At 39.4% G+C, this 16,752-nt stretch overlaps 1 protein-coding gene across 3 annotated transcripts; it reads right to left on the minus strand.

The window, feature by feature from the left end:
- Window positions 1-1,159: 1,159 nt before the first annotated feature.
- Window positions 1,160-13,132, minus strand: agxt2 (alanine--glyoxylate aminotransferase 2). Of its 3 annotated transcripts, XR_009769922.1 has the most exons (13): window positions 12,895-13,132; window positions 12,701-12,824; window positions 11,492-11,586; window positions 11,084-11,177; window positions 9,881-9,974; window positions 9,488-9,588; window positions 8,344-8,436; window positions 7,051-7,183; window positions 6,682-6,770; window positions 5,223-5,372; window positions 3,597-3,695; window positions 2,059-2,225; window positions 1,160-1,190 (listed from the first exon to the last, which is right to left on the minus strand). XR_009769922.1 is itself a non-coding variant. In XM_061698619.1 (12 exons), the coding sequence occupies exons 1-12, from the start codon at window positions 13,110-13,112 to the stop codon at window positions 2,124-2,126; spliced, it is 1,392 nt and encodes a 463-aa protein (XP_061554603.1). In that variant the 5' UTR covers window positions 13,113-13,132; the 3' UTR covers window positions 1,488-2,123. The 3 variants fall into 3 exon arrangements, 2 of the variants coding, with proteins under 2 accessions (XP_061554603.1, XP_061554604.1); XM_061698619.1 differs by lacking the exon at window positions 1,160-1,190 and having other exon boundaries at window positions 1,488-2,225; XM_061698620.1 differs by lacking the exons at window positions 1,160-1,190; window positions 5,223-5,372 and having other exon boundaries at window positions 1,488-2,225.
- Window positions 13,133-16,752: the final 3,620 nt, after the last annotated feature.

Raw genomic sequence — 16,752 nt, forward strand, 5'->3', positions numbered from 1 at the left:
TACATACCAAATATTACTTCTATTATTTTTATACAACCTTCACATGCTTTATTGTTGCTTTGAGACTACTAGCTCTGTGTGAGTAGTAATTGTTCCAAGCCATGTTGTGACTACTAGCTGTTTTTTGATCAAATTGAGTGCAGCTGGACAAAGGCAACCATTTTGCTTTCCTTCTCTGTCTCTCTCACTTGGATATAATGAAGGCGTTTTCTGTCTGGGCTTCAGTAAGGGGTGACAACTCGTAAGGCTTGTACCTTTTCCTCTCTTTGCAAAGAGATGTCTTTTATTTTTTGTCATAAAAACCCACAAAGACAAGATTGCTTCCTTACTTATTCTGTCAGAAAAAGATTTGCCAAAACAACTTACTGTGCATGTTTTCAGAGGCTCTTTTTCAACCAATATGCTTTATTTTGATAACTCCTATAAAAGTGTAACAACAGGAAAATGCGGGTCCCTGGGTGACAGCAGTTGAGAACCACTGGTCTAACCTTTGCAAAATCTCATACAAACTAATAGATTGCACCACAAGGTGCTTCGAGGTCATATTCGGAAAAAATATGTCATGTTTGAGACTGTGGCACTATGGCACATGATCAGAGAGAGCCAATCACAAGTGCTGGCTTTAGAAGAATATGACATTTTTTTTTTTTTTTTCCAAATGTAACTAAAATTGTAATCATGGACATTTCCAAAAGCAACTGTAATTGAATTACATATTTCTCCCAGTAATGTGAGGGATTACAATGACATACATTTTGTAATTACATAATGAAAAGTATGATAATGAGTGCAAATGTTAGTTATGGGGGGTGCGGCGAGAGGGGGTTTGTTTGGGTGGGGGTCCATGGAAAAAAACAAATGCTCTGTAAAAAGTTTGAGATTTAGTCCTAAAAGTTTTGGGGATGAGATAAAAAAACTCACACAAGCACGGAGAAATATGAGCTTAGATTCAAAAGCAGAACCTCTCAGCTGCGAGGCAATTACAATTATGAAGGTTATAGCCATTTTTCATTTAGCTGTTGTCTGTATAGCCTGCTTTTCTTGTGTCTTGCGTCATGTACTTTGAGTGCCTGTTTCCAGGTAACAAAAGTCCCTCACTTCGCCAAATGGTTTCACCGGCCATTGAAGAGTCCTTGTGTGTTTGACTGCCATTGAAGGCAGTGTGAGTGCAGTGGATTTCCAGAATGAGCCTTTTAAAAAAAAAAAAAAAAAAAAAAAAAACATTAGGGAAGAAAAAAAAACAAGTCCTAATAGTCCTTTTAAGTATAGGGTCAGTTCAACCTTTTTTTTTTTTTGAGCCGAGGTCTTTGCCTTAGGACAGTGGTTCTTAACCTTGGTGGAGGTACTGAACAACGCATGTTACGTAAGCGTGTTTATGGAACGCGTCTTCGTTAGAAAAATGAAGTAGGGTTTATTTCAATTGTCTGTGTAGCTTCTCAGTCACCCAGGTCATGGTTACTGAAAAGACAACAAACAAGAATGGCCCATTTGTTTTGATTGATATATATATATATATATATATATATATATATATTTGATTTATGCACAAAATGAATCATGCATCAGTTGCACGACAAAATCACAAAAACCAACACAATCGAACCCAAGTTAAGAACCACTTCACTAGGTATGTTTTCTGAGGCTCAGCTCAAACTAGTTTCCACAGTGCCGAGGTATCTAATGCCTCGAACCTCATTGTGAAAACATTGAAATGTCATCCATACATATTTCTTTCAGGCTAGCACCAGCAGACGCAGTTTGACTTCAGCCACTATTTTCCAGTTACCACCACTTTGACATTTCAGAAAGAAATAAGCTAAAAATTAAAACCCAGTGTGACTGATTAAACACCGCAAACATTTAGTGTCCTCTTTTTATTAGTCATGAAGTAGTAACAAATTATTAATTTATCATGTGTACATAATTGACCAGATTTGAGGTGTGAGGTAGGGTTAATCTTTTGCAGTACGTTACGTGTTGTTTGCCCTTACAAGTTTTTGTAATGGTTATGCAAAAACAACAACACTGATTGCGTTTGCTAGTGTAGGAACTACCCACCTTCAATAGTGACTAAGAAAGTAAGAAAAGCGACAACGTCGATGGCACTTTGTCCTTGGCTGGGCTCATCTTTTCTCCATGTAGTTCTGGATGGACTTGTTAAATACGGACAGGAAGAAATGTGCGTCCTCCATCGTGATGCACATGGGCGGTTTGATGCGGAAGGTCTGAGGTGGACAAAAATAACTCCAGAAATCACACTCACCACCACAGCATAATACCACACTGCCTTAATACGACTTGCCCTGACTTTGTGGCTTACTTGGAGTCGTTCCACTCATTTCTAGAATGCAAGATGCAGACTTGAGACCAAGCCTTGCAGAAGTTGCTTTATTCACGCAACAACAAATGTTTTGCCTTTGGGTTTTTGTGTTCGGTCTTAACCGGAAGCCTGTTTTGAATACCATTCATACAGGTAGGAAGTGCAATTACCACAGTTCAATGACAAGCATTAAATAGTTAACGTCCCATTGAAACTCTGCTGCTAACCAAAACAGCAGCACCAACCGAGGCACGTAAACAGCCTCTAGTGTGGAGTCCTGCCGAGTGTTTTAAACGAGTCCCCTGCGCATTACTAAAAATAATTAGAAATACTCTATACCAACATGTAGACCAGCGATTTGCAAAGTATGGCCCCAAGGCCTCCTGTGCTTTTAATCGTCCCACCGAGCATTTACGTTATCCAGATTCCTGTCATATTTGTTGCACTCATTTAGATTTTTTTTCCTAAAATTAGATAATTAAAATATATTCATCCATCCATCCATTATCTGAGCCGCTTCTCCTCACTAGGGTCGCAGGGCGTGTTGGAACCTATCCCAGCTATCATCGGGCAGGAGGCGGGGTACACCCTGAACTGGTTGCCAGCCAATCACAGGGCTAAAATATATGTAAGTATTTTTCATTCAGTTATTAATTGAATAATTTGTTCACTGACTTATTGAAAAAAAAAAAATGAATTTACAGCGACTGTGCATTTAACTCGAATTAACGTATTCAATGAAATAATAGTTTATTAATCATCCATCCATTTTCCGTACCGCTTCTCCTCAGCAGGGTGGCGGGCGTGCCGGAGCCTATCCCAGCTATCTTTGGGCGAGAGGTGGGGTACATCCTCAACTGGTCGCCAGCCAATTGCAGGGCACATACAGTATAAACAAACAACCATTCACACTTACATTCATACCTACGGACAGTTTATTCTTCAGTTAACCTAGCATGCATGTTTTTGGGATGTGGGAGGAAACCGGAGCACCCGGAGAAAATCCACGCAGGCACGGGAGAGAACATGCAAACTCAACACAGGCGAGGATGGGATTTGAACCCGGGTCCTCAGAACTGAGAGGCAGATATGCTAACCAATCTTCCATTATTATTATTATTATTATTATTATTATTATTATACATACAAATCATAACTTTTTTTTTTTTTTAAACTAGATCTACGGAGGAGCTGGAACATATGTCCCTTTAAAAAAAAGTCTAATGTGCCCCAAAGAAATGTTGACTAAACTACAATCTGACATGCAACTAGTTACCTGTCCATACATTCCTCCCTTCCCGATGAGGATGCCCATGTCCTTGATGTCCTCAAAGATGGCGAGCATGTCTTGAGGACACAGCGGTGCTCTGCTGGCCTTTGGACACAACAGAAGTGTGGGGGGAACAAGGTGGTGGATAAATGCATTTGGGGACCATTGTAACACATGATGTTTTCCCCTCGAAATATGTTTAATTAAAGGCAAATTTGCTGTTCACCCCCCAAAAAAGACTTTTTTTTTCATATGTGTTGACCAAGGAAAATCATTTGTGTGCGCACATGCGAGCATCGCACAGAATTTTTATTTGGCAGGATTTTTTTCCCCCGGGTTAGCGACAAAAGATAAAAAGAAGGAATATGACAGCTCTTTACTCCAAATCAAGGATAAACATACAGACCCTTTCCAAAAATTTTTAATATCAAGTAAAAGTCTATTCATTTCCATAGTTCCATTCAAAAAGTTAAACTTTCATAAATTATCGATTCAGGGCCCACAATTTAAACAACTTTTGTGGCTTACCCATCCTGTGGAGGGTATCAATGATGGTCTTCTGGCCAGTAATCAAGTCTGCAGTCTTCCCCATATTGAACCCAACTCAAACAATTTAATGACACCTGGGGAAACCTGTGCAGGTGCTGCAAAATGTGGTCTGATTTCTTCACAGTATGAAAATCCTTTTAAATTCCTGATTTTGTGGGTTTTATGAGCTAGAAGCCCAAATTATGTAAAAAATAAACAAATAAATACTTGAAATTGTTTAAATTGTGGGCCCTGAATCTATAATCGATGAAAGCTTAACTTTTTGAATAGAATTATGGAAATAAATAAACTTTTCCATGATATTCCCATTTTTTGGAAAGGGTCTGTATATAACAGTGGTGTGTGTCCGATACGCGAACGACTGCGTGGCTGAGCTTGGAAAACCACCGTGAACGTCACATCACCGTTCTCACCGAGTCATCAGGTAAATTCATCACCTCTCTTATATTTTTAATTGACTATACATTCCAAAAAAATCAACATCTAACCGTTAACATTTTGTGTAATGTTGCATGCTCGCGGCCGACCACGAGTTGTACCACGAGGCGGCCGCGGGTGAGCGGGACGCAGCGGTCGAACCCCTCCTCCAGACCAGTTCCAGCAGGCGGTCAACAAGCTCGCGCCCGACTGAGTCGCACTCTGACGAACCGAGATGCGAAGCGGCGGCGGCGGCGGTGCCGGGGAATCGAAATGAGGCTGCATTCAAACATTGCTAGCAGTTTGAAAACTTACATATTGTACCTTTTACAATATTCATTGAATAATACTTGAGGGGGGAAAACTCATCTCAGTAACATCCTTGATCAATAGCCTCGGTCCCACAAAATTGCGGAATCAGAGCTGTAACAAAGCCTTTACCTGATATAAAACCCAATAAATTGACTACCAGGTGTCTCTGACACTACCTCTGAGGGTGGAATATTGCCGGGTGACATTTTCTGTCGGTGTCGCTGAGAACAGCAACACAGTGAAAAGGTGGGAATATGACGGCTTTACAGGCAGTATGAAGGTAGGTGGTGTCCCGCCTCTGTTACGGCAGAAAATGGAACAAAGGACAACGACAACTGACACTGGCGTTATTACCTTGTCTTGGACCATTTCCACGCCGATTTGCAGGCCTTTGCCACGGACATCGCCGATGACCTCATACTTGTTTCTGAGCTTGGCGAGTTCCGTCATCAAAAAGGTGCCCACCTCCAGACTGTTCTGCTGTGTGCCTTCTTCTTTGATAGTCTGACGAGCGAATAGTCAAGTATATGTTCGTTGTGATCGTATTTTCACACAAAAAGTAATCCGAATGAGACTGAGGGCAGCATTGCAGCAAAATAGAGACTGTACAATTTAATGCTGGAGTTTCCAGTATTAAATTGTTTCCAGTTTCCAAAATCGACACGATAGTTTTTTTGGACTGGATGAATTGTCATGGCTGTAATGAGCCGGCATGCAACTCCCTCAGTGAGCCGACGGCACACGACAGAGACACTCAAGGGTAAGTTAACTGTTAATTCTGTTTGCAGCAGCTCAAAGGCAAGCCTTATTTTTCATGATTTCAGAGGTATAACAACAACCACCATATTATCGTTTATCGTGATAGTTTGGGGGAAAATATATCGTGTTAACATGACAGGCCTACCTGCGGACAATTTGAAGTGAACCTATCATCCATGTTTTGGGAATGTGGGAGGAACCCGGAGTACCCGGAGAACATGCAAACTCCACTGTATCGTTCATTTGAACCCATGACCTCAGAACTGTGAGGTGGATGTGCTCTATACAGTCGGCCTCGTGCTGCCCTCAAATAAACGTGTATTTTACTTGAAAGCGAGCTTCAAACCAGCGCACACAAGAAAAGACGAAGAAACAATCTCCGTTTTCGATGTCAAAAGGGTTTTGTGATACCCTTTTTTTTTCAATTTTCTGTAGGAAACGGGTTCAAGCGGCTCTTGGCATATTTTATGGTTGTCAGCCCCTACCCTAATGAATTACTCCCTCTGAAAATTTTGGAATATTCCACAAGTCATATGGTATCCAGGAAGGTGGATCAGTCAGATCCTCTGCAGGCCACGGGAAGGCCAAAAGTAAGTAACTCATTTATTTTTTCTGTATATTACATGATCTTTCAACTATAATTGGGGTCCTGTTACTTAAATTCATTTTTTAATGTTATTTGTTTATTTTTGAAATACTTTTTTTGTTAAATCACTGTCATCTGATATGTGTCAAAATGCTCTTAGCATAAATGCCAGATGGCAATACTTCACGTATTGGCCAATTCTCCTTCGGTCCTCTTACTCAAATGAGGAGTTACAGCACAATGAAAAAAAATACCTAAAAAGTAATGTTGCTTGAACCGAGCCAACACACACTTTGAGTATCTGTATTATCAAATTTGGAGTTGAAAAAAAGACATTTGAATTAATTTTAAGAGTGTTACAATAAGCAAAGGGCACCGATTCGGTGGAATGGCCCATTGACTGTACCCAGCCCCAATAGGTTTGACATGAAGCTTGAGTTACAAGGAAACAGAAGATGGAATTCTTACGTCAATGACGGATGAGCCGATGGAACAAGCCAGTGGGTTTCCTCCAAAGGTGTTGAAGTGAAAGCCCCCTGCGAAAGCATCTGCGATCTCTGTAAGCAAGTCCAAAGGACAACAGTTAAACAGGAAAACAAACATTGACTGGAGAATGCCATTTCTGTAGGTATTCTGTGTAAATGCTCAAGAGCTGACGCTGAACTGAAATGCTCCAGACGTTATCGAAATGTGAGCAATGGAGAACGCCACGTTGCATTTTGTACACATATGACAATACAATAATGAAGATGTGACCCAATGAAAAGGTTGTGCATGGGTGCACCCAATGCTGTGACCGGCGAGGCCACTAAAGGTCTGCGCGTGGTGTCGTCTCACCCCGTGTTGTGACCACCGCTCCCATTGGGAAGCCGTTCCCAATGCCTTTGGCCATGGTCACTATGTCAGGAAGGACGTCGTGACCTTGGAATCCCCAGAAGTGGCTCCCCGTTCGGCCGAATCCTGTCTGAACCTATAAACGTGATTGGTCCGCTTTATTTCAAGAAATGCCACAGTGCTGCGTAAAATGCCTGTCGCGGGACTATTAGCGTTCACACTTGTTGGTAGGGCATCCCTTCGTGGAATTTTCCAGAACTGATTAGTTGACACAAAAGGTTTACTGACTCCATCTTTCACTTCAGCGGATCAGTGACAACTCTCTCGGCAGTGTTGGGGAGTAATTAATTAATTAGCATAATTGAATTATAAAATGTCTGTAATTGTAATACATTACATTACTGGGATAAAATGTGTAATTAAATTACAGTTGCTTTTGGAAAGTTCCACGATTACAATTTTGGTTACATTTGAAAAAAATTGCTGCAAAAGCTCAGACTTTTTTCTCTTATCATTTCCTCCTTCTAATGTTGATGCTTGTGATTGGCTTTCTCTGGTCGTGTCATTCTGCTGTCGTCTCAAACATGACATATTTTTCCAAATATGACCTTGAAGTGCGACCTTTTGGTGCAACATATTAGCTTGTCTGATATTTTGAAAAGGTTAGCTACAATTTTGAACACATAAAAGAATACTGACTTTTGAATAGTTTCATCTTTATCATTTTGGGATTTTTCTGGTTGTCATATGAAGCGCTAAATTGTCTGTGTGTCCTAATGACAAATGTCATTAGGACATTAGGTCAAACTTGCTATGGTATGGTGGTTTTCCACATGCTGTATACACATTGCAAAATAAATCACATTTTTATCATGTATAGTATTTATATTTCATCATGTTTTGTTATAAATTTATTATATGTGTAAAAAAAACAAATATGTGGATAAATCCAAAATAATTATTTAGCTTTTAATCCACTTTTTTATAGGATCATCCAAGGGTCCTGTTGCTGCATTCATTCCAAATTAAGTATTGTATTGTTTGTTTGACCATTTGTATCATTCAATAAAGGCTTAAAGTGCATCAGCGACAGTGGCTCTCCTTGCCCACATGTGAGGGAATTACAGTACCTTAATTTCTCACGAAAGAAATTTCACTTCACTCATCTTATCCGCACCTCAAATTTTTGTTTGCAACATTAAGCAAAAAAATAAAATAAAAAATAAAAAAATCAACCAAGCGACAGCTCATAACTCGAAAACCCTCGTAAGTCAAGGTACCACTGTATTGTCGAACCTCATCAGCAATACAGAGGCCGCCTCTCTCTCTCACAAGTTTGTACGCCTCCTTGAGGAAGTTTTTGGGGTACTGCACCGCTCCACCAACTCCCTGCAAAAACGAACAGCAGTCAGCAGTTTAGGCTATTATTGTTTCTTTCCCAAATGAGTTTTGTATTTAATGCAGAACAGTGTGTTAACTGTTTAAATCAGTTTTCAATCCCGATACTGCTATTATGTTTCTCTCTTGACTTCTTGTACTTGGCCTAACCGGTCTAGGAACATTCCTGTTCCTTTCTATGTTCAAGTACCGATATATTTTTTTAAAATAACAATATTTATTGAACAAATACAATTTACAAGAAAACAAAACAGACAATATTGTAGTCACTAATACATAAAATATTACATACTGTAAGAGGAGTTATTGGTTCATGGATTTCTGACTTTTTGGTTGTTGTCTAGGGTCATGTTGTCTGACTCTTTCTGTCTCGGGGCATAGCTACATTAGCTTAACTGCTGGCTGTAAGACATTACGCTTTTTAGTCACTAAAGTGAGATTATTTTTCCTTTAAATATCATAAGACCAATAACATAATTGCCTGAGTCATTTTTGAACGTTCCTGGGAAACAAGAAAAAAAAAAAAAACACACAACAAATTCACCAAGCAAGAGTCCAGCTACCACGATTCACAATTTGCGGATTAGCATGACCGACGAGCTACATTCCCACATAAAGAAAAAAAACATATTTTTTTGTTTTTTACCAAAACACACATATTTTTTTTATTGACATTGTGACAGTAAGTTAAAAAGGACTTTGACAATTCTGCTATTAGGCTAACAATATGTTTAACTGCTTAGCATATGTGGACCTTACAGCGTATTGAATTGATTTCTAGCATAGTATGGTTTCCTAAACATAAGGTGAAGTGGCCCCCTCTCTTTCTTTGTTTTATCTGTATGTGCCCCCCCACCCCGCCCCAGTGGAAAATATTGTATTCGGCCATATGAATTCTGCCTCAGAACAAGGGGCTGCAGAAATATGTGATGTGAGCCAAGGCGTAAAAGAATCTGAACAATTCAGTTCATCTCAGATTTTACATTAGCTGTAAAGTTTGAAAATGAATAACAAAATGTGTCTGTGTGTGAAAAAGCAACACCTGAATAGGCTCAGCGAAGAAAGCGGCAATTCGACTCCAGACGCTGGTGAGAAACGTCTGTTTGAGTTGTTCAATATAGTGTTGACTTGCCACGCAGTAGCCTGTGGAATACAACCAAGATTTACAGGTATGTTATTCTACCATTTCTGAAAATCAGGTAAATGATTGACAGTAGGAGACTCATGTGTTGTCCAGTTTCAGTGATAAAAATGACCTTTATGCAGATGGTGAACAGGCAGCTTTAGAATGAAGCAAACTACTAAAACCGACCTTAAACAAAATTGTGGAGGTAAAGGAAATACGTAATACGTCGGGATATATGCTTGATATAAGGGAATATATTGCTTATTTGTGCTTGAATCGACTCTAGCGTGGTGTGAGTATGTCAACTACCTTGGGCACAGTTACATTCTCTGGTAGTCTGCACAGGAGAGTCCCTGCAGTGGCTCCCCCCCCAGATACCTCTGAACACATCAGGACACATGGTCTGTTTGTTTGGTTTTTTTTAGGGCACAAAGCAAATCAACAAGGTTCACAATGTGAATTGTACACAGTCACACGTGAATGAAGGCAGCACAAAGAGGGAAAACACACAAATCGATGTACGCTTTTACACACATTAGGACAATACAGTAAAGATAAATGATAAGAATATCTTTGTATAAATCATAGCATCACAAGAATAATGTTGAAGCACGAATGGAGATGCAATTTCACAAGAAAAAAAACAAACCAAAAAAATATCTGGTAAACAAGCGACTTTTTTTTCTCAGAACCTTATGCCTTTATTCACGTAAGCTTACGAATTGAGCCACGCAACCTTACAAATGTATGAATGCGACGTCGCACATCGATTCTCGTAACCTTGCAACTTTATTCTCTTAACCTGAAACATTCATTCCCATAGTCTTGTGCATTTATCCTCATAAATGTATGCCTTTATTCTTTTATTTCTGCAAGCATAACAACTTTATTTTCATAAAAATTTTATTTTCTAAACATTCCGGCTTCTTCCACGTAACACTAACACTTTATTCTTGTAATAGTTCGACTTTAAATATCACGGTACAGCTTGATCTTGGTAACCTTGTGACTTTTCTATTGTTACGCTACGACTTCATTTGTATCATATTACGATCGTTGTCGCTCATAAAATACAATATTCTTGTAACATTATAATTTGTTTCCTCATACCCCTTCCCCATTATTCTTGCAATGTAATTAGTTTTTTGAAATTGAAATGATCACGGCCACATTCTAATGGAACTCAATTAATTTTGTAACCTTCCAAATGTTGTTCTTGTGATACAAAGACTTTTTATCATATATTATTCGGCTATATTTCCGAATATTAAGTTGGGTTTTTCTTGTGAAATTGCAATTTTCTTTATTCTCACAAAGCTCTTGAGTCTTTTCATAACCTTACAACTTTATTCTTACAACTAGCATTACATATGTTTTTTTTTTTCTTGTCAATGTGGCTCTAACGCTCCCTCGTAAGTGTTCAGTCACCGCAACAAAATTCTAGCTTTAGAAGAAATGAATCGTTGAATTGTTTTCACTTTGTGGCGCTGAAAGGAAGTTGGTCATACGTACGTTTGTGCAGCCTAAGCCAATGCCGACAGGGTACTTGTAATCTACGAGTGAAGTCAGACCCATGGTCTGTGGGCTTCCTCCGTGGTATGACCCCCTGCAAGAGAAAATCGAATTCAAACCCCACAACAATGTTCTTCAGCATTTGCTGCCATCTACTTGAACCGTGCGCCTTTCACTCGATGTTCCTAAAAGGATCTCTTTTTGTACGTGAACATTCATTTTCAATAGCCATTCAAAGCATTAGTATGGATTTTTTTACACATTAGCCATTATTAGCAATGCAACGCACATGAACGAGCCTTGTCGTGCATGGTTGATTGTTACTCTCAGGGGCCACTTCATTAGGTTCGCATAGACACTTGAGTCGAATAAGACATGGAGATCCAGTAAGAGGGAAAGTGCAGATACCTGAAAGTGATGATGTCAAAGTTGCCAGTGTATAGTCGGGCCATACACATGGCGAGGTCATTGGCCTCCGAGCCGCTATTGGTCAGGTAGACTACCTGGACGGGGAAACGCAGCTCATTACCTCCACCGAGCGCAAGGTCGGCGATTATTGCCGTCGGCGAGTGAGTTACAGTAGAAAGCTGATTGGTTAGCTTGAATGCCTCATAACTAGAATGGCTAATTTCCAGGAAAAGCGGTACGCATTTGTCCGGTTGCGGAGCCATCGTTTATCCGCCTTTGTCTTGTACACAGAAACCAGCAGAGAAAGTTAATGCCTCCTCTGTGAATACTTTCGCAAGGCGACACAGATAGTTGACGTCAGCGCCGTATATTAAATTTGAGTACTTTATTCTTGTAACATTCCGACTACATTTCTATGCATTAGGACTTTTTACTTGCAACATTACTACTTTTTCTTTTGCAACGTGGCATAGTTCTCAAAGCATTACGACTTCTTCTAACATTAGGACTTTTTTTTTCCCTCTTAAAATTATGACGACTAGTACTCAGTACTGTATTCTTGTAACAGGACTTTTTCTCTCTTTACATTAGGACTTATTCTTGTAACGTTAGCACTTTATTCTCCTATTATTAGGCCCGAATTCAAACTTTTATCTCTTGTAACATGAGGACTTCATTCTCGTGACATTGGGATTTGATTCTTGTTACATTTAGGACTTTATTCTTGTAACACGAGGACTTCTCTCTTTTCTCTCTTTAGACTGTATTCACTTATGACTTTTGTTCGTAACATCATTTAAAACCTATATTTTCGATAACGAGGACATTTCTCTCTCTCTCTCTCTCTCTCTCTCTCTCTCGTAACACTTGGACTTTATTCTCGTAACATTAGGACTTTTATTTCCAGAACATAACAACCAAGTTCTGACTTTATTCACGTCAACCTTACCACGTGATTCTCGCAAAAATGATTACGTTTCTGACCTAAACTTCCAACTTTATTCTTGTAACACCACGACAATATCCTTAGAATATTATGACTTCAAATAAAAGACAGAGCTATACGGCGGCAAGTCATCAATCAAACGAATCAGATGGACATGTTTAGGTTTGTTCGGCCTTTTAGCGGAGGTGTGCACGCTTACTGAAAGCCATTCTAGTTGTGAGTGTAATTCTTCAAGGCTCTATGAAGAAAAGTCGTCGTAGTACCTTGAGAGGATCAGGCAAGTTGGATGCTAGTTTTTCACAGTACTCGTGGATAGGAGGATAAACGTAAATGTTGGTGGTGTGTACCAGCGTCCTCAGCTGTCGCTCTGCGGCCGCTGTCACTTTTCTGCGCCCGCCACAACAGAGTCGGTTTATCCGCGAATAGAAAAGTGCAGAGAGAAGAAATGTCAGCTTACGGGTGGCAGTGGCCCACGCTGATGGTGGCCACACCGGCAAAGAGATCCAAATATCGCCTCCCGTCCACGTCCCACAGCCACTGCATGTGGCCCTGATGGATGAACACCGGCTCCTTATACAAGGTCACCTTCATGGTCATGGGGTGGCAGTTCCTCCCGCGGATCTCCATCATGCGCTCTTTCGACATCCCCTGAATGGACCAGAGCCATTTGGCCATCGCGTATCGACTTTTGCGACAATACTTTCTAGATGACTGTATAGAAACAGCAACCATCTCATGTATTCCTTGAAAGAAAGGTGCATCCATGATACAGAACAGACGCACAGAATGGGTTATATGATGGTACCTTGACTTACGAGTTTAAACCTGCAGTATGTCACTTTTTTTGTTAAAAGAAATCACTCAAACCATGACACAATCAGCTCCTCTAACATCTTGCTGTATTTTTCAGTATTTGATTTGATTTTGTGTCGGACAGCAGCATTCCCGCGCTTGGCCCTCCTTGGTGGAATGAATGAAAATGTACCCCGAATACGAAGGACAGCAGCCCGATGGACCAAGTGGTTAGCACAGCGACCTGTTCTGAGGTTCAAGTTGTTCTTGTGTGACGTTTGCATGTTCTCCGTGTTCTTATGTGGGTTTTGCACGGGTATGTGGGTACGGCTGAGACGGGCGCCATACAGGCAGACTGTTACAGTATGTGCTTGTTGTCACCTTGTATTCTTGTGGCGTGAAGCTGCACGGGGGCATCTCCAGCACGTCTGCGGGAGTGTTTTTCAAGGCAGATTTCTCACACGACGGCCCTGCAGAAGAATGAAGGTCAATGACGTCGTCGTTCATTCCAAATTCAGCGGACCCTCCTGAAGTCGGAACGCCCCGGAAAAGTGATACCATTTAGAGTTCAACGCAAATGTTCTGGTACGCAGTAGCTAGTTAGTTAGTAGCTAAGTTGGTGGGTTTAATGGCTTATATATTACAGTAAAACTAACACGACATTAGCATTCTCTTCTGGTTAGAGTTGTACACACATATGTACCGTATATACTGTATATTACAGATGTGGCAAGTAACAAAGTACAAATACTTTTTTACTTGAACTATATAAGTACAATTTTCAGGTATCTGTACTTTGGTTTATTTATTTTTCTGAAAACTTATTACTTTTACGCCCTACATTTGAAAACATATCTGTACTTTTCCCCCCTTCCTTTGTCAAAAAAGGCTTTTTTTCGACTATCGGGAATGACGACAAGATGTAAAAAAAAAATGATGTAAATGTAGAGAGGTAAAATCAACCACAGTTGATTGATAGAAATCTTGGGGATTTATGTATAATCTCAGTATGAGCACTATGCAAGTTAATTTAAAAAAAAAAAAGCAAAATATTTTGAGTGCGGAGGTTTTTTTTCTCGTTGTGCCAAGTTCTCAAAACAGATATTTTATATTTAATTGACACTAAAAATTCATTTTTACTTTTGTTCTTCATGTACATTTGCAGAGTCTGCACTCTTTTACATTTACTGAAGTAAAGGAGTTGAATTAGCACTTCGACTTTTAGCAAAGTCTTTATTAAGACAAGTGTGTGTGCACTTCTACTTTCGTACAGAGTATGATGACTTTGGCCACCTCTGTATGAATACATATCCAGCGGCTGAAATAAGTATTTAACACGTCTCCATTTTTCTTACTAAATATACTTCCAAAGGTGCTATTGACCCGAAAATGTCACCAGTTGTTGGGAACAACACAAGTAATCCATACATACACAGAAAGTAGAACAAATATGCTCAGAAATTAAGTTGTGTCTAAAAATGTGAAATGACACAGGGAAAAAGTATTGAACACATGAAGGGAGGTGCAAAACGGCATGGAAAGCCAACACAACACCTAAAATCCATCTATAATCAAACCACAATCCAGTTATGAATATCAGCTGGTTCAGTCCTAATTGATTGCCCATGTGAGCCGGTTAACAAAATGGGTACGGTACATCGAAAGAAAATACCACTTCAAATATATATATAATATTTCTCAAAAGAGCGAGTGCACACGTTGTAATACTCAGACATTTCCCAAAGTTATAGTTCACAACCTCCCTCAAAAACTTCTATTGTGAGTCAGGCCATTTTTCAAATCCATATGTGCTTCTTTATTGTCTATTATTTTATGCTTCTGCCAAATTTGATGTAAATTTGTTCATCCGCGCAGACCCGCGGATTACTCTGACCCGCCATATGATGGCTAATATTTCCCGTCGATTTCAATGCTAATTTCTTGAATTCTATCAACGACAAATGCCTCTCAACTAAACCTGGGCCCTCCTTGGCTTTCTACAATTATTTTAAGTTCGTCTGCTCATCATTAGTGACGTTGCCGAAAAGAGAGAGAGAAAAAATAAATTGTCGGTGGAGTACGGTGGCCATGGTAACTCACCTCTTGCCGCGTGGAATTTAGCCAGGGCGCACAGAGGCGCGTAGCGACGCGTAGCGACTTTGTGCATCCTTCGGGCAAACTCAATGAGTTGTCCTTGTACCCTGCCAGAGTACAAGTTAATCATGTCTTCACAGGGTGTGGTGGAGGCGGCCATGAACTCACAGGAGGACGCCACATACACACGCCTCGACCAATCAGGCTCCGCACGTCATCAGGGAGAAAGTCCACATGTTATTTATTTGTTTCTTTTGCCAAACAAATGACCAAAGTGTCATCAGCAGGCCCTTCTTGCTTGGATCGTGACCTTTGTCCACAGTTTTTCACCTCACAACTTTAACATGCTCGTTAGAAACAAGTCTGTATTCCTTGCTATATTGTACGAGAAAGGTAATTACCGCCTTCTTAATCTATGCCTGATATGCGTTTTTACTGGCAATTCATGTCTGTACACAATTTTTCAATTCCTTTCAAAAAAAAAATTTTTTTTAATTGTAATTTGTGCTATTACTAATGGTTAGATTCAGCTACATAAAGTACAGTAAGAATGCTCTAATAGAACCTATTCTTATGTTCGATGGAATTGAATAAACAGTGTAAGTGTAATAATAAGCATATATGATTGGTTCTTTCTTATTCGAATCTAACAGTTCCTTGAGGATAGTTTGTTTTCTGGCTTTTTCAAATTGAGGATATAAACTTACCCTATTAACAATGTGTCACAAATGAAGACGATCTCAATATTTTACATAATATATATCCGGTTAATTATTTGATTTCCAATTTATTGATATTAGTACTATTTGCTGTTTCTGTGGAAATGAAAAACTATTTTCTCCTCTATTCTTTGACTGTGAGACCACCAAGCAATCTAATGTCTTATTTCTTTAAAGCTTCTAAAGTGCCCGTACCCTTCATCTGAAACATGCTATTTGTTACTATAGTAACCCAAATGACAGTAGTTTTGTATATTTAATTAACTTGATCATTCTTTATGTCACAATTTGTGCCTTTCCAATTAAAATGTAATTCTATATTCCAATCCAGCAGATTTCAGCTTGATGATAATTGATAATTTTATATATTATGCTGATCACTCTTGTAATAAATTCTTAGCATGTTATTATTACTGTTATACGCAGATGTACTTGCAGAAAATTGTTTATGAATGTTGAAATGTTGTATAATTTAGTCACGCCATTAAGAAAAAACATTTGTTTCGCTCTTTTTCTCTCTCACTAAATTTAATCCCCAGCACGTTTCTCTATTTATTGGATAATATTTCATGTTTACAATTGTTGTATATGTCACGTTCTGTAAACCTTTGTCTTTGAAATAAAAGTTACATTTTTAAAGCACACTGATTGTTAGATCCAGTCTCTATAGAAAGTTGACTTGTTAATGGCATGTATAAAAATCATATTAC

The sequence above is a fragment of the Phycodurus eques genome, chromosome 15, assembly GCF_024500275.1.
Source record: "Phycodurus eques isolate BA_2022a chromosome 15, UOR_Pequ_1.1, whole genome shotgun sequence".
Classification (NCBI taxonomy): domain Eukaryota; kingdom Metazoa; phylum Chordata; class Actinopteri; order Syngnathiformes; family Syngnathidae; genus Phycodurus; species Phycodurus eques.